The following is an 18,752-nucleotide window of genomic DNA, read 5'->3' on the forward strand; positions in this document are numbered from 1 at the left end:
TCTGCTAACATAAGACAGCAAGCGCACAGCCTATTTAGCACTATTTCCATCTTCGCATTTATCTTAGCGTAACTCAGATTGACTGCAGACGTTTCTGAGGCAAGTAGCTTTTATGTAGCAGTGTAAATTAGGCCACAGATAAAGTAATCTGTATATTTTAAGCTTGAAACCATCAGTGTCACAGAGCCGAGAGGTAAACAGATGCCTTTGCAATTTTACTGAGGCTACGGCCAGATGTTCCTATTCACTCTCCTGTTGTGTGCAGGACAAACATATTGTATCTACTTCACACTGACAGCACACATTACCCACTGTTCTAATTGAAAAGTTGAAGTGAAGGGCAGTGTTTTTTCACTGCATGCTGTTACTGTTGATAACAACATTTTAATTTTGAAAAACATACTTGCACTTTAGGCTTAATCTAAAGTGGCTTGCTTAGAGAATGCGAGCATCTTCATGCTCAAAAGAGCTATCGTTGCTCTTTTCACTTAGCAAAAATTAAACATTCTGAAAGCGTTCTTTGAATTATCTCTGTTCTGTGACATCATTTGGGATTCTTTTTTTTTTTTCTCTTATAAATATATTTTCTCCTCTAGAAGGATAGATGTGATGACGTTCAAGCGGTCTTAAGTTCCTTTGACATCTTATATCTTCCAAGAATTACTAATAAAGCAACCCCCATAACACGGGTTTACCTTACCCTCTTTTTCCTGAGGTTGCCCACTGTACCAGAAGGTCACCAGAGTGGTAAAATAAGCTAAACTATCCAAATGGTACTGGAGAGGATAGGTGGAAAACCACAGGTGAAATCTTGGTCCCAGTGAGCTCAGTGGTAAAAGTCCTGTTAGCTACACTGATTGAGTAGTTTCACCATCTTTATGCTCTGACAAATTAGAGGCAGCATAAGCAAATAAGATCTATCCGTGTGCAGCCACATCTGAAAACTTAGACCAGGTAAGTGGGTTCATATGAATGGATTCCCCAGTGAATGCTGCTCCTGGACCAGTACAGGTGGAAACCTTAGAAGTAGAAACTCTTGATTTTAGGTAAATGCTGTGTATGATTTATTCAGCAGTGGGCAAAGCAAATCACATCCATGAGTATTTAATATTTATGCCACACATCCCAGCAACACATTTAATCCAACAGGGCAGTTGGAACTAGATGACCTTTAAGGTCCCTTGCAACCCACACCATTCCACAATTACATACCACCACCACTGTTCTTAAACCAAAGGAAACCCACCTAATTTGTCAGGATAAATTCCATGTATCAGGTACCCCATAATTGCTTTGGTAAATCCACAGCATTTGTAATTTTTATATATTTATTTAACTCCAACCTTTTATTTCTAACAGGAACTAATTTTCAGTGTATTATTCATGACCTACATTCTTAAACTGAAGTTATGTTTTGTGCCAAATAGTCAAGCATCTACTGCTCCTCAAAGAGAAGCTTCACTGACTGAAACATATCACGAATGGATAAAACTACAGATTTAACCTCATATAACAATATTCCACCAAAAAATATTCCACCAAGCACGGACATTTTAAAGCACTACAGTACTTGTATCTAGCCATAACTCAAAGGAATTATCAGTAGGAAATGCAGCAGCTGATAACCAGAAAAAAACCAGGAAGTAAACCAGTTAATCTATCATTTTTATGTTATAAGTCCATCACAGGTCACAACTGAAAACGCATCATCATTTTGCCAAGCCAACTTCCTTTATCCCATGTCTGGAAAGGACCATGTCAGGAGAAAAAAGGCAGAGAGGTAACTTTCTGCTGCCAACTGAAACTTCCTGCTTCATCCTGAACTTCCCAGGAATTGCTTGTGCCAGTAATGATGGGGGCTTTATATGATTTTTAATAGAGCTTGTATAGTTTGTATGAAAAGTATAAGCCATCAAATTCATACCAAGTGAGATGTGAAGTCAGTTTTACACACAGCAATACCTATGGCCTACTGGAAGCTTACTTTCCATTTTGAGGAAAGTTGTCAATTTACCTTCCAGCGGACACTATTACTCGTTCACTCCTGAATGGACACCCCCAGAAAGCATACCTGCGAAAGCCACTCTTCATCCTCTTGCCCGCTGTGGTCAGATGCTAAGCTGTCGTATGACTCATGTCGAGTGATCGGTCCAGGACTCCCTGGTGGGACCACTGAAAAAAACCAGAAAATTGAAAACTCAGACTTACTGTTACATGCTTTTTTGAAAAAAAGCTTTTTCACTAAGTGATCAGTACAGCAACATATACATTTTGTTTTCCTAAATCTGTGACAACATGTTGGACCACAGGAAAAGTTCAAATATTGACATCAAAAGTGATAAAAAGGTTTCTGTTCTTTGACTTGAATGTATACATACAGCCACTACGATAACCCAATTGGCTCCTCTTCTTTTAACCTTAAGTACTTAATGAATGTACAGGACAGCCCCATACAGCCAACAACCATCTGTCCCAAGAAATTTAACACTGAGAAATGCCACTGTCAGCGATGCAAGCCTTTTCTACAAACTTTTCAGAATTTGAACTGTGCTAAAGCGCACTGACAAAAGCCATCGTGGGACACCAGGACATGTCCTGACTTCGAACCCAGACTAGTTTCAAGACCTCACAAACCAAATTTTGATGTTAACATAGTTTATTTAAAGCTGGCTTCATGAACACCTTGACTTTTAGGATGTGACTTTATGTAATTTAATTGGAAGAGCTTCATTATCATCTTATCACCTTTTCATTATAGTAGTAACAATATATCTCTTCATTAAGAATCTGTATCAAAGCAGAGGTTGATGTTTTATTAGCTACAAAGACTAAATACTGAGATTATTTCACTGAACTGTAGAATACCAGAAATTCTGTATTCAAGTGTTGTCTTGTATTACAGTAATACTATATAATAATTCTGGACAGCTTTGAAACACTTTTTTCAGCTGCAGGTGACACGGATAACCAGAAAGATATATTAGTTCAAGCTGAGGGACAAATTCATCAGTGGCTATTAAACACGACAGTCCAGACACAACCTCCAAGAAGCTCATAACCTCCAAACTCCCAGATGCTGGAGCATCTGCTTCCAGTCAGTACCAGAGATCCGAGACTGGGTAAATGCTTGGTTTGACTCAACATCGGATCTGTCCACAGTGCTCATCCACAACCTTCTCCTTGAAGCATCATGAAAATCTTACATCACTGTAACTACTTAAATACCCAAGTCTCTACTGCTTAAATAACCTCAATTCATGGAGCAAAATTAAGTTTGTTTTGTTTCTATATTCACTGCTCTCATTCATCTTCATACAGACTCACTACAACAGAAAAATGCAAGTTTTTCATCTCTGTGGACTGCAGTAAATCCAAACCCACATTTAAAACTACTACCACATCTACATACAGCTTTGGGAAAAATCACACTTCAGTGTTCAATTGCTACCGTGAAGAACAGAGAGAATCATAGACTCATTATTGTGAAGATTAATATTTCACGATGCTGGGTTCTTGAGTCATTTGAATACACTAGCAAAGCTTACAGTCTAGCTACTTCCCTTTCTATGGCAGTAGCATTATGATGCTCTAACTAAAACTTCACACCCAAGAACCCTGAAAAACTTTACAAAAAGCAAAATGCAAGCAAGCACCCCAGACAAGAAAATGGGTGAAATTGCTCATTTTCTTGTACCTGCTTACTGTAAGGAGCCTGTTAGAGGCCTGGAGTCAATACCAAGAAACCATGCCCACACTGAGGGAAAAGCAGACACCACAAAAGCAAATTAAAAGAAGTAAATGCAGCAACGGTATTTTTACTTTGGTAAAACAGGAGAGTTTTATGCCGTAGCATTAAGATACCGGACAATCCTAAAATTAGAACCAATATTTTTATATTTACATAATCTAAAAATGACCCAAGGTTTTAAAAATTGATTTTTGAAAACTATCTTACTACAGGGTTGACCTTTATGTGTCAAGTTTCCATCCACTACAAATTTTTACAGTCATGTTGTAAACCCCTTATAATAGGAGTTTATAATGGCAAAGCAGACACAATTGTAACCATAAATACAGAACGGCGCCTCTATAATATAAACAGCACAGGGTTTTCATAAATCCATACACTATATGAAATACAGGGATTTTCATCCTGTTTGTATAAGTGGCTATCTGAACCCAACCTCAGCTATGGAGCTATTTCTAACACCTCTGTATCTCAGTGTCTTTATTCTGAAACCTGCAATATACCAAATCCAGTTCAGGGCTTAACTTATTAAAGAATTATTCCAAGTACTATATACATTGGGACATATTCTTACAGCCTGTCAAGTTTTTCCCGTGAGATCCCACGCATCTGCCATATTCATTGAAATCAATACAGTTTCTGCCTGCACATATGTATGTGTCCATACACACCCTGGCAACCACAGACATTATTCCAGCAGTGTGTGTTCTTCAGTTTTAAAGATAATAGAGAAACTACATTCATCTGCTCCATTACAACCGTGACAGCCCTAATGCAATGACTTACGGATGTGTCTGTCTAGCCCATATCAAACTCGTATTAAGAAAATACACATACCTTCCTGGATTACAAACAGCTGACGATTCACAGTAAATAATATCTGAATGTGAAACCATAATGACCACACTTCTTCCTTACCGGTAAAGTTTATATTTGAAACCGATGAAACAAAAACATTATTTTGACACGTTTTGCTGTTGCCCTAATCTTCTCCATATCTCCTGGCTCCCCTACAATAAATTCTACTGACTGCAGTAATGCCTGGTTCTGAGGGCACAGCTGATCAACTGCAGGCTTTCCTGTTATTGAACTCCGCTAACAAACTGTTCATGACTCTAGCAGATGTTTTTGCTTTTGAACCAATGGGAACTTTATGGACTGTTCTGCTTTCCCCCCCCCTTCCGCTATCCCAAGGGTAACTACTAGAGCTGTCAAGATTAGGGAAGCTGCTATTCAGTGACTCGCTGCAAAAACTCTAGACCAGGGAGCAGCATCCAACCTGCTTTGTCACTGTATTTCTCCCTTGTGTAATACTCATGTTTCACTGGAGATTCCAGACGGCTTTACAGTGAGAAAGAAATTCAAATTTAAGAACAGTTTTGGTCCTACGCTGTACGCCTTTTCCTGAGGAAGCACAGCTTTGCACAGCTCTTGCAATAACGCACGTTTCAGTGCAGCTTCAGAGTGCAGCGTTAACTCTTTCCACCAAAAAGTGACGACATGCTAAATTCCATGAAAAAGCTCTGCCTTAGAGTTCACCAGCAGGGCAACAGTGATAAAGCCTTAGCTGAGGTCAAACCTCAGTAATTTATTTTGCTATTTAATAAAACAGCATTTATGTACCACACCTATCGCAAAAGCAGGCATTTAAAGAGAGTCTGGTTTTGATAGCAGGATCCCATAACGATGGTCCCAGCCTTACCACAGGCAAAGCGAGCTCTACTCCCACTGCCCGCAGTGGGAGCACGCAGCATTCTGGGAGATACGACCTTCTGAGACAAGTGATGCTTGCTGGAGATTTGCCATCACTGTACTGCTTGTTACAGATATACATAAGGTCATTTTCTTCAAGTTAAATATGCCCTTGAAGTTATAGGAACAAATACGTCCTAAAAATACAAACCCGATGCTTTCTTCATTTCTGGGTCACACACCTCTTGCATTGGTATCAAGTTCCAAGACGAGATTAATTTAGGCCTGGAGGCACATTTCCAGGAATTTGAGCTCGAAAGTAATCTTTCATCTTCCAGCTTAATTCTGTGAAAATCTGAATTCACACTGGAATTTATGGCACCCTCTTACACACCAGCCAAGCTATTCTTACACTACAACACTGAGTTTTTTCAATGATCAAAGAATTTCACTACAATGCAGGGACAGCAAATAATAAAATTCAAATTCTTCAAAAGCTTTGCAGCAAGTAGTGGTTCGTTTTTTTCTTGCACTCCTGTAATTTGTCTTTCACTGGGGAAGAGTCACAAATGGCGCGCACACAGACAAGGAGCAAGCAAGCCGTTGTTGCACAGAGATATTTTACTGGCAATTGCAGGTGTTTTGCACCTTCCTAAAACAATAAATTCAATACTTTGTGCCCAAGCTATGCCAATTTTTAAATTTTTGCTATTCTTACACCAACATCTGGAACAAACATATATCAAGTGTCAGAATGCAACTGAGTTTGTTTCATCTAGAAATACACAAGCATGCAGAAATTTGTACGATTACACATGGAGCAAAAAAGTACAAAGGAAATGAGTGTTTATTAAAAATCTAAGGTGATAATTAGAACTTACAGCTTCTGTTTACGCAGCATAAGATGACATGAGTTTCTAAAGATAATCTAAAGTTATAAATGCAAAAAAAGTCCACAAGCAAGCATTCAAGGTCAATTTTTAAAACCCGGAGTGCTACCACCTACCTACAGCAAAAATCAGAACTTTGCCATAAATATTTGGCAAGGGGCAAAAATCATCTTTGAGCTGCTCAAAAATAACAGCAGTAACTTTAATCTCTGTCCTCCTTCAAGTGAAAAGTCATCTGCATCAACTCTAAGTCTGGAATGTATTCCTGTCCCTCCATCCTGACTAGCTCCACTGAATCACTCCACGTTTAACTAAGGAGAAACAGAATCTTAACGAAAACTGTTGTTCTTCATCTTCTTTCGATGACTTGAAAACTGTCACCTCACTTTCTACCTTCAAAATCAAAGGTGCAGGTGCTTACCCATAATCTAAGGTAAAATTCTGAAGTTTACATACTGCCTTCTCTGCAGTTACAGGATTAATCTTTCCACTACACTGAATAAAGATTAAAAGTAAGGGTTGGGATACCGCTCCCCCTCCCCCCACAAATTTAGTCACTTGTGTGATAACTGTTAGTGCCAGGAAAACTGCACAGAAGTGACTGTGGAGACAAAAGCTGAAACACAGGCAGAAATACAGCTGAGCTGGATATTCCTCTGGAACACCAGGACCTGATTCACACAGTTCAATGACCAAGTATGAAGAAAAAACCCCACTGTTTTGAAACTTTGTCATGAATTTTAGTGACAAATAAAGAAAAAAAACAATTTATACCAACCTCAAATAATTTGCATAGGCATTCCTGACACGTGAGCAAGACCTAGACAAATACACATGCTTGACAAGTATTGGAATTAACAAGCAGTGGTTTTGTTCATAGATGGGCTAATTATACAATAAATACCTAGACCTAAGACAAATCTTTATTCATTCAGAGATTATAAATTGTCATCTTTCAGCAGCATAGAAGTGTTGGAACAAAGAACCACTACAGCTCAATTGTAATGTGTGCCCTTATGGTTTTAATTTGTGAACAATAAATCATTAGTTTTACCTAGTTTTGTGTACTTCTTGAACCAAAAGGTTTTAATTTTCTCATTTATACAAATAAGCTTTACACAATTCAATTTAATTAAGAGTTATATATGAAACTCCCAATGTGCTCTTCTCTGAGGGATGTATGTTTGTCCAAATTAAGAGCAAACAAAGGCACTGGAGACCTATAAAGACTATTTGTTCTGTGCTGCCCGCTGTACACATGCCTGCAGACACCCAGGGAGCTTTCCTCTATTTCAACTGAATACACAAAATTTAGAATTTGAAATAAGATTCTAAAACCTAGCAAAACCAGAAATGGTGTATTCTTAACTAATTCATTAAGTTGGAAGTCTATTCTGTGTCCACGTGCAGTCTGTAGTGATGTCCACAGCAAACAGGTACCCAGAATAAAAATTACATATCCCCCGGTTTCATACAGATCACACACTAACATCTGATTTTGATGTTTTTTTCTGTGCTTCCTAAGTTATACCTAAAATAATCATAGGCAGTTTGGACAGCTGAGGTAATCACATGCTTGTCAACAAGCTTCAGGAGTACTTCTCTTAAAATTAAGCTCCACAATTTGAATGATTTACTTTATGCTACTTCTGGAACTACTGGCGCATTAGTTACATCATGTTACCCATGACAAGTAGAATGTGACAGTTCTGGTTTAGGTCTACACGCAGCCACTTCAAATTCAACAGGTTCACCTTTTTTCCATCTTATAGATGTGATCTCACTTCTGTCAGAGGTTGGGTTCAGTATCCCTCGGTCAGGTTTGCCATGTAGTTCAAGTCCAACAACTGCTTAGTGAGTTTTGCAGCACGTTCCTAAATCTTCTCTTACAGCCACAGCTCTATGCCTGCTGGCTCTAACTCTGCTCAAGTTTGGAAATAAAGCAAGGTCCAGATTTTCATTTTAGACAGAATGCTTACACTCATGTTTAAAATAAACTGTTTGTAGTTTGGTGATATGCTCTATGTATTTTTACTTGTGGCTATATGTTACTGAACAAAGTTCTGGTTTTAATGCATTTTTCAGCTTGTAAACTTCTGCAGGAGCATGCCATCCAAATTAAAATATCTCCTTTTACCCCAAACTTTTCCCCACTCTTTTTTCCTGTTAGGACTTTCTGGGATTTTTTTATGCATAAACATCATAAAATTAAGCTAAAACCCCCCTGTAAACCAGGAGTTTAGCCAGCCTAACAGTTATTTCACACCACCATTTGACTTATGGATTTATTCATTTGTTATTTATGTATTGCCCACAGTTTATTAGGTGCATTATAGACCATCCATTCTCTGTATCAGCACTTTAATCATAAAGGTCTGTAATCAGGATATGAATTCTCACAAAGATTTTCCCAGGTTTGATGACTGCTTTACTTGCTCCTTACTTCACATTGATCTGACAGTCCACAGCCTGGCATATTATTTTTTCCCCTAAAAGGTGCTGATTAGGTGTTCAGGCTTCACCATTACTCCTGGTTGCAGTGCAGGACTGGTATACATTCACTGTGCTTAACTCCAGCTTCCATTCTCAAAGTTCCCATAGGAAACCAGTCAAGTATAATGAACTCTAAATCTGGGCAGAGCTAGACCATAGTATTACAGTACGGAGCATCTTAAGGTTGTTCAACATTTCAAATGCTCAGACTGTGAGCAGACTATGGGTTCTGTACCAGAGGGTAACATACGTACTTTTTCTCAAGTTTAAGAATAATTTCAACTCCATGAACCTATGGCGAAATCCATCTGAGGGCCATCTTTAAAGAATTATGGAAGAGGTAACTATTTCTATAATTCACTGACTTCAAAAGTATGTTTGACATTATTGTCGGGAAAATTATGTTAACCATGGATTACTGTTACAATCAAAGTATGTAGTGAGAAGTCAAGAGGCTTAGTAGTAAATTTTCAAAGCGGTGCGTGGGGATTTACCCGTTTGACTCCCATTAACGTCAATAGGAGTCGCGCGGCTAAATCCCTGTACACTGCTTTGAAAACTGACCCCTTCGTGTTGATGGACCCCTCTCTAAGAAGTTCCAGATGACCATGTAAGAATAGTAAAGAACTATTTCAGCATGTGCCCTTGTTCATTATTGTTGTTTGTACACATCTGAAAGTATTTTAATTCCTATATGCAGTGCTGTTTCCAGCATTTAGTTTATAAAATACGGATTAAGATGGGCAAGTACTCAGTAACCTGATGAAGCCACGCACATGCCCAGGTGTATATATGCATCAAAAACTTAACATACATTGCCAGCATCCAACAGACCTTACAGAGTTCATTTTTATCCACCTCACCTATATTATTTCACAAACACCAATTACAGCTGAAGAATGTGTCTTGATTTGCTCCACCACTCACATGCAGTGATGCAGCTCTTTCATGAAATGGCATCTGCCTGATTTACCCCAATCAGACACATTCTCAGTCAGAAATTAAATCTGCTTCCCTTTATCACTCAATCTTGTTTCCTGTAGGGAGCAGGAAGTGCAGGTTACAGTTTTAGGGAAACACAGTCTTCCCTTAAAAATGTACCATGAACTACAATTTCATTAGAAACATCTTTTCTGGAATGGGAAGGTTATCCAGATTATCTTGCAATCTGTTATGCCTTCAAGTGTAAGAAGCAAACCTGAAAATTCCATTTTCACTGTTTGCGACTACTGCTAGAAAATCCCAAATACATGTAACAATTCTGTAAGAGAAATGCATGCTTGGAATCCACTCTCTGTAAGAGAAATGCATGCTTGGACATTTTTTAACTGTAGTCATAAAATATATACATAAATATATATACACATTTATGAGTTATATATATGAATTATATATAAGATCTGAAACAGTTTTAAACACAGTAAAAAATTCCAAATATGAAATATTTTTTAAATTGCCAAAACTGTTCTACAACCTGTTTTACCTGTATCACTTACAGTTATAAGTTCGTGTATTTATATATATATATATATATATATATATATAAGTACACGCACTCATATTTTCATGTATTATTTGGAGAGAATACTTGAGTCATGATAAACACTTAGGAACTAATTTTCTGAAATTCTGAAACTCATTTTTCTGTATAGAAATGTCCTCAGAATTTCAAGGAACTATAATCTTTTCCCTAAGGATCTGGATTTTTACAGGACATTTGCACAACTCCTTTGAAACTGCTGATGCAGAGACCCAGGAAGCTCTTTTTAAAAGGTATGTTGTATTCTTTTATTATATGGCAATAGCAAAGCAGAATTTCATGAAAATGATCCACTAGGTAGAGGCAATTTCAAGTAGAAAGAATAATAATGGCAAACTGAGTATGTAGAAAATATAAAAAAAATTTCCCATCTGGATAATGAAGCTAAACATACGTACCCAAGTAACTACATGAAATCTCAGCTGTGTGCCGGTTGCACACACAGTACCAAACTAACAACATCAGACAGTTTCCCATCTTTAAGCGGATCCCGCTAACAGCTCACAAAGAGTTAGCTGTAATACCCCTGCTGAGAATCAGGGGGGAACCTGGCAGCATCATCAAAATGCAACACGTCCTGTCATCGGGGCTGGCTCAGTCTACCACAAGGCTGGTTTCCCGTCCGCCCAGACTGACGAAGCAGCCTCCCCCATGTGCCATCCTGCAGGTGGCCCGCAGCTCTGCCATGCCACCTCCACCACCCTGACTGGTCATGGATGGCACGTATTTTCCTGCAGTTTTAAGCCCGTAACACTCAATCGACACAAGTTTGCAGAAAGGCCCTCATCTGTGGGGCATGGGTACATCTGAAATGCCAGTAGTCTGGTAACATTCATACAATCGGTACATAAAAACCATGGCAGTTTAAAATGTTAACCCACACACCACTGCTTGTTCCAGCTCCTCTCCCAGGCTTCCCAGAACAGCAGCTCATATAAACTCAAGTGGGCTTCACCCACTCCAGGGTAAGGTCAGAGAGCTTTGTTTAGACAGCCTTCCATGGGTGGATTATGTGAAACTGGCCAATGTTGCTTTGAAGTGCTAGCAGCGCTGCTGCAGCACCAGTAAAGCCCAGCAGAGACGCTGCAACGGGCAGCTGAGGGCACTAACCAGTGAATCTGCTCCCAACTCACCTCCGACCACAGCCGTGCAGAGATGTCACAGAAACAGAGCAAAAAGGCTTTGAACACCTCGTAACTACATGATACCGTAATTGTTGTTATAGAACAGGCTCTGGTTTTGATCAGTTTTATTATCTGAAATCGAGCTCCGTTGTGATAGACATTGAACATACACAGAGCACTCCGGCCTCATAGAACACGCTACATACACACACTCTGAGTTATGTGTATGGTGGGGCACATACCGTAACATCTATGTTTTCATATTAGTGAGAAAGAATACGCTATTAAATACACACACACAAAAGAGTGCAAGAAGAAAAACAGAGGTAGAAGGCTGAGAAGTGGTAGAACACTAAATGTAATTATCAGCCCCAGTTCATCAACCTATTACCAGACCACCATCATGCTCTGCTGCGCAGGGAAAAAGGCTTGCAGACCAGAATGACCAGATTCCTTACTGTGCCTGCTCGACATAACTCACACGGCAGCACTTTGGCTACCACTACATGCATCATAGCTTGTTTTTCATAGTATCTGTCTTCATAGCTCAGTTATTTAATATACTCTCCACTCTTACTCTCAACCCTGCTTTCCATGGCACAGTATTAGCTAGCTCTATGTACGGAATTTTTATTTCCATCACTGGAATGTATGAAGGGAATATAAAATAGGCTATAAAGAACCACAACGTTGCTTAGAGACAAAAGTCTTGCTCAGGGTGCATAGCTTTCATTAGAGGGAACAGGAAGTGCAAACATGATGTGAGAGTTACAGAGATTATCCGTATAAATTGTGTTATCATTTAGCCCAAACAAACAGTGAGGAAAAGCTAACCCCCTCCCTTTGAAGACAATGAATAGTTACTAAGTTTGATTCTAATGAAAGCTGTTTTCAGTAAAAATGCAAGATATGTACAACAGTTGGTCCAGAAATGAAAATCTGTTGTAACAGCCAAAAGTCAAAGGCAGCTATAAATACAGACCTTAATCTTTTCAAGAATCCCTTAACGAAGTCTATAAAACTGATTATATCTTCAGGCCTAACTCAAGTGCAAATTCTTACTCAGAAATAAGTAACGGCCCTGCAAGTATTACTTGGAGACCAGTACAGGAACAAAGAATGAGAATACAGAGTACTGGTTTGAATCCTACCATCGTGGAATATGAATTACATCGCATTTAGAATAAACAATTAATGAGACAGCAGAAGCCTTGGCTACATGTCCATTTTTTTGAGAGAGAAACAATTTCCAGAAGCGGTCAGAGTGGAATAAAGAAACACTGCATCATTCCTTTTAACACAACAGAAATGGTCTTTGATTATTTAAAAGCCAATTGCAAAGATCTGTCTTCAAAACCTCCTATTGGAGGTTTAATAGCAGAGAGGTGCAAGTACACTTACCAGCAACACTACAGTAAAGTAGAGACTTTTGTTTTAACAAAATCTATATTTATACGATTACATTTCCTATGGTTGAGGGCAGCTGTAATTAATGGATTTCCCTCCTTCCCCTAATGCAGTCATTTGTCAATTTAAACACAGAACGTCCAATCAATTTTGATGTATTTAGTAAGCAATTTGTCAAACAGTACTGCATACCAGTTAATATATTAATTCTTGTCATTGGCCTGCTTCTGACAACTGCAGGTCGTCTCCATAAAACTGGTCCTGATGAGGCAAAACTCTTGCTTGAATGTGAAGGTGCCCTTTCCAGAGCCAGAGGAGAGAAACCATATCTCATTTTATTCAATACCTTTTCTTAAGCAGTTTTGGGTCTGATTTCAGTTTTTTTTCATGAATGTGTTAATTGTCCATGTTTCAGATATTCCAACTACAGTCCATTCCTCCAGTGCAATGAAAAACTGAATTCAAAGAGGAGGAGTAAGGAAGAAAGGAAGTAAGAAGTATGAAATGAGGAGGTAAGACTTTCTGCTGTTATGCAAAGTTATCTATTTTCGTTGCAATGCCATTATGTACCGGGCACACATTTGTATGAATTAAAACATGCAAAATGGAAGACACAGGAGTCAGAGAAAAGAAACACAGGTTAAGTCAATCAAGCACGCAAGACTTTGGGTCATGGTAATAGAGAAAAAAAGTATTAATTAGAAAAAAAAATCTGAACACACAGAGCAGAATTTCATGGACACAAAAAGTGCATCTTAACAGCATGCCTCAAGAGTTTATACCACCAGAAGCATCTTAATTCCTAAGTACTAAACAGCAGGAAACAAGCAGTATGTAAAGAATAAGTGATGATGAAACTTGGCAATTCTCTGAAGAAAGTCAAGTCCTTTACACTGCAAGTTCCTGTGGACACCAGAAACCCTCCTGTGGCTGCACACAGTGCCCCACACAGCTCTCTTCCCACTGCCAGGTCTGCTATGGCAGTCTAACCGTACCAGGTGATGCTATTTATGGTATAGGAAAAGCATCTAGGTAGAATAAAACGTGACTTACGTTCCCTTCCTCTGTTGTGATTAGATTTAGGGGTTGCTCAGAACACGAGCAAATGAAGAGGGAATACTACACGCAGAAGTAAGGTAAAATGTATTAAATTATTTACGTATTAAGTCTGAGAAGGGTAGGAGAGAAACATCTAGCACCTAACACCCAGCACTGAAGACCTGAGGACTGCAAATACAGGGCTTTGCAGGGTGATCTCTTAGGAGAACAAAAGCAGGTCTGAAAGCTGCTCTGTCAGAAGGCGAGGAGATTCTTAGGAATGGTTTTTTTTTCACTCTGACCAACTGCAAAAAGCCCACAACAGTTAGGAGCAGGACACAGACACTTCCTGCAGGCCAGCCGGCTGTGGAATTTAACATGTAAGTTCGCTTTCAAGCCATGAACTTACAGAAAGGTCCAAATCTCTTGCTACCCACTTTCTCACCTCCCTGCACCAGCCACAGCCGTGATAAAGTGCTCAGGTAGGTAGGAACTGCCTACTCCGAGCCAGGTTTCTGCAGCAGATGTCACAGCTGACCTCAAAGCAATGAAACAGCTGTGCTAAGCCACTCACAAATACCCTTGGGATAAAGGTCTTGGACACTTGTTGTACAAAATATTTCTTCATACAATGGCTCCTTGTTAATTCCTTACGAGCTGTGAATATCAAAGATCTTTAAGATTCTTTAAAAATATTAAAAGCTGAACTGCGTGTAAGTAACTAAATGCAGTATTTTTAGAATATTTTCTTTTTATCGCAAGAACTCACTGGCCTGCTTGATACTTTTCAGAGACTAAGGAAGATTTTGGTCCTGTGTTTTGGCATCAAACTGAATATTTATGAAAACCTGCACAGTATAGCCCTCCAACCAGACCGCCAGACGTTTCATTGTTCTGTCCGTCTGCTGACAGAGGTACTCTGTGCTAAAAAACACACTGAGTATTTTTCAATGACCCAGGGGGCAAAGGTCGCTTATTATAAATGGATAATGAGACCTAATGCAATGTTCTGAGTGTGGACAAAGAAAGGGTCTATCCATACCCCCTTGTGACTTGGTCATTCAGGCTTTTATTTCCCCTGCACACTTAATGGAGCCAAACAATTGGCAGAAATGCTATACAGAAACTGAGAGAAACTGCTGTATTCTACCTCTGATAGACAGATACAAATAGTGACCCTGAAACGGCGCCAGAATTCCTCTTACCACTAACGTGGCAGACAGATGTAACATTCACCCTAAGCCCCTATTTAGCCATTTGCTGGCAATTAAACTTACTGACGGAAGTGATAGCACATCAAACCACAGGCTTCAGCTAATGTCAACCCATTACATTACTGCAGGTAAGCAGAGCCCGACAACTTCGATTTAGCATGTATTTAATAGGGGGAAAGCTAACAGGTGCCTGGGACTCTTTTGTGTGAATCCTGGTTTGACTCAATTTTTTCAGAAACTTCACTGAGTAGCTTCAGCTAGAATAAATCCAGAAGACAAATAAAACTTCAAAGAAGATCAGATATACACAAATTTCCCTGTTAATGACATTTTTACTATGTTCTCTAGATACTTTTTTTGTCTTCAGTGATTATTATTCTCATTTTCTTTACATTCCACAGCCATCTTAAAGAATTCCTATTATGTGAAATAAAACTTTAATTAGAAGTCTTAACTGTAGTTCAAATAATACAAATTCATTATTTTGTGGGAATTTAAGTTACCACTCCTTCTTCTTCCTTTAAAAAACTTTTCAGTACAAACCCATTTGATATGTGTAGTATTTGAGCTGTTAATGAAATACACAGTGAACCACATCAATCCCTGATTTCAGTATGTGGGATAAATGTGACCTCTGTATAAAAGCACTGATACTCACAGAAAGCCTTTTGTTCAGACCATATCTTAGCAATACATTGCTTTTAATTTCAACAGAAACTAAAAAGCAGACAAACTATTTTTACAAAATGTCCAGAATTCTCCAGAGAGCATCCTGTGCTCTTGGACCCATACTGCAATAACTGCATACTACATACAATAATTGGTATTTACAATATTTATACATTTGATAGTATGCAGGGGAAATAGCTAAAACCAACAGGGATGACAAAGACATCTAAAACTAGAGCAGAGAATTTGGGGAGGGCAAGGAGGGGGAAGAAATCTGGCCCAAATAGGCAAGCTGCAAGGACTTGCAAACATAGGCAGTGTTTGTGGAATAAAGCCAGTTTTAGAGACTGTTTCAGGGCTACTCAGCAGCAGGTGTGTAAGCAATGGTTAAAAAAATAAATATCAAATGAATTATTAGCAGCACAAGCAGACTATGTGGCAGCAGTTACCTTAAACTACAACATGAAATTAGACCTACGCTCTACAGTTAATAGCATCTGTTAAAAGTTTGGTATAAATTACAAATATATTTGTTGACCTGATTGTACACAATGCTTCAAAATATTTGTATGAAAATTTAAGTATAGGCTCGCACACCTAATTTTAGACATACTCATTTGAAAATAGTGATCTATATTTGTACTGTGAAATATTATATAAGCAAAATACATCATTGCAATACCCTTTTATCTCAAAGCAGAATTCTCATACCTGTAAGTAAAAAAACACCAGAATCCAGCAAAAAACTTATAGCCAAAAGGCACATTTAACACAGTGTTGTGCACTTTTGATTACTTTTTCACAGTCTTTTATACCTTTTCAGTTTTCTTCCCTTTTCTCTGCAGCATGCAAAATGGAAGACCCTAACGCTGTAGGTTTCCACAACATTTTGAGCTTAGAGCACATTCAACAGACGGACAGGTAGAAGCAACAGATCTAATCTGGCACCGATGTTGTTTTTACCAGTCACATTCAAACTGCGTTTTGGCCCAGATGTCCACTTTCTGCATTTTAGAATGCCTGTGTCACATAAGTGCTGGCGTTAGCTGCACTGACAACTGTGCAGAGGGTCTAGTTTCCCCAAGAGTACCGCTACATCTGCCAAGAGTTGTTCCCTTGTGAAACTTTGACTGTTGCCTCACTTTAATCTTGACTATACCCTAGGCAAAAAAGAGAGACTTGCTACTCACTGTTAATATTGTCCTCTTTTTTTGCATTGTCAAAATAAAAAAAATAACATGAATACTCATTTATCTATAAACCAATATAAAATACATGACTTTTATATATATTATATAAAATATACCATATATCTGTAGATATAGGTCTATAAATGTTTTCGCATAGGCAATGCTCTGCACATTGGTTCCCTGTGAACAACGTGGCTGGGTAAGACAGAGGACGAGGCAGGTGGGCAGCCGTCCCTGGAAGCGATGCCAAGGCTCCCAAGGGAAGCAGCTGTCTGAGACTCTGGCTGGAAGTAGCCCAGCAATCAGGAGTTCCAGGGGAGAGGGAAAATGCAGATGCACTCGCTTGTCACTGAGTACTGAATTCACGAGAGGAAATGGCTAAAAGCATGCGAAGAAATGAGGTGAAGAAACCCCGAAGACTTCAGGGTATCAAGTGGGTCACACTTTCAAGGCCAGCCAAGCACTCATACTTTGGCTATGTGACAACCTCACAACTTTGACTCATACCAAAAAGAAGCTATATTCACTACTCTATCATTACTAATACAGTTACACACAGCCCTACTCTGCATTTGAACATATACTGAAATAAATGCAGGCTGAAAAACCAACTCTGAAAGTCACACTCAGCTTAAAACATGCTCGTGAGACAAGACAAAAAGTTGTCAGCTACTTACAGCCAGCCAGAAGATACTGGTAGTACTGTACAGCATCTGCAGCCAGGAGCAGTGGATGGTTTGCATTAAATGGTGGTTGGAGTTCATTCCACTGAGGAGTTCTGAGGTAAAACACAAGACTATTAATATTTAAGCTAATACAGAGTATGTAAATCAGTGTTTCTGTCATCACATGTAATTATCTATACAAGCTCACAAAATGTTTGTAATTATTTAAATTAGCTTGTTCAAACACTGCAATACACCACAGGCAGTTGAGCAGCAGGACCAAATCGCGCAGATTGTGAGGCAAAGACAATACTTGTTTGTCAACTGCAGCATGTATTGCGCAAAAAAATGATGAAGGTGGTTTAGATTAAGTTGGTAAATACATTTAAGACCACTGTATGTCACACTGACATTATACAAACACACAACAGAAACCGGGGAACTTTTTTGTTCTGTTAACTAGCATTGCTTTGATACTGTAAAGTCACTGAGCATTTACAAACTGTGAAAATAAAGCTGTGTAAAGTTATGGACTATTGATCCAATTAGAGTTTTCAATTCCATTACAACCTACTCATTTCAACAATAATGGTCTAGAAGTCTGTGTTGTAATTTTAATTAGGGTGGGCCATTCCTAAATAGCTTGGTAAATCAAGTATTGATCAATCTAGTCCAGCCATAAGCAGCACTAAGGAATATAGGAGCCAAGAAAAATCGATAGAAAAATATTTTAAAACGTCAAAAGCACTGACAACATTTTCTCATCAATTTTTGTTTACTTTCTTCCACATGTCAGGAATAATTTCTCCAACTGTCTTAAGAAATGCAACCTTCATCTGCTTACAGGATAACTTGCCTAATTCTTTGCAGTGCCTCATTGTGGAAACCTCACTCATGTCTCATGGCAGAATTCTGTACTTTAACACTATTAAAATAATTGTTTCTAGTCCTTACATAAAAGCTAAATTACAACCCGATCATTTAAAATCACCAATTGATAAGGATCTCCATTGATCTGTAAACATGGTCAATGTAGGCTCCAGGGCCACAGAGGTATTTAAATGGTTATCTCCCATTCAGAC

General features: G+C 38.7%; 1 protein-coding gene across 10 annotated transcripts in view; it reads right to left on the bottom strand.

Annotated features, from left to right (window-relative positions):
* BCAS3 (BCAS3 microtubule associated cell migration factor) overlaps nucleotides 1–18,752 on the bottom strand; it is a 369,883-nt gene that overhangs the window by 197,704 nt on the left and 153,427 nt on the right. For all 10 annotated transcript variants that reach the window (XM_040618651.1, XM_040618679.1, XM_040618660.1 and 7 more), the window contains 2 exons: nucleotides 17,683–17,783; nucleotides 2,072–2,172 (listed from right to left, as the gene is read on the bottom strand). In XM_040618651.1, the coding sequence (XP_040474585.1) occupies nucleotides 2,072–2,172; nucleotides 17,683–17,783 (202 nt within the window). The remainder of the gene's footprint in view (nucleotides 1–2,071; nucleotides 2,173–17,682; nucleotides 17,784–18,752) is intronic.

The sequence above is a fragment of the Falco naumanni genome, chromosome 1 (assembly GCF_017639655.2).
Source record: "Falco naumanni isolate bFalNau1 chromosome 1, bFalNau1.pat, whole genome shotgun sequence".
NCBI classification, from domain to species: domain Eukaryota; kingdom Metazoa; phylum Chordata; class Aves; order Falconiformes; family Falconidae; genus Falco; species Falco naumanni.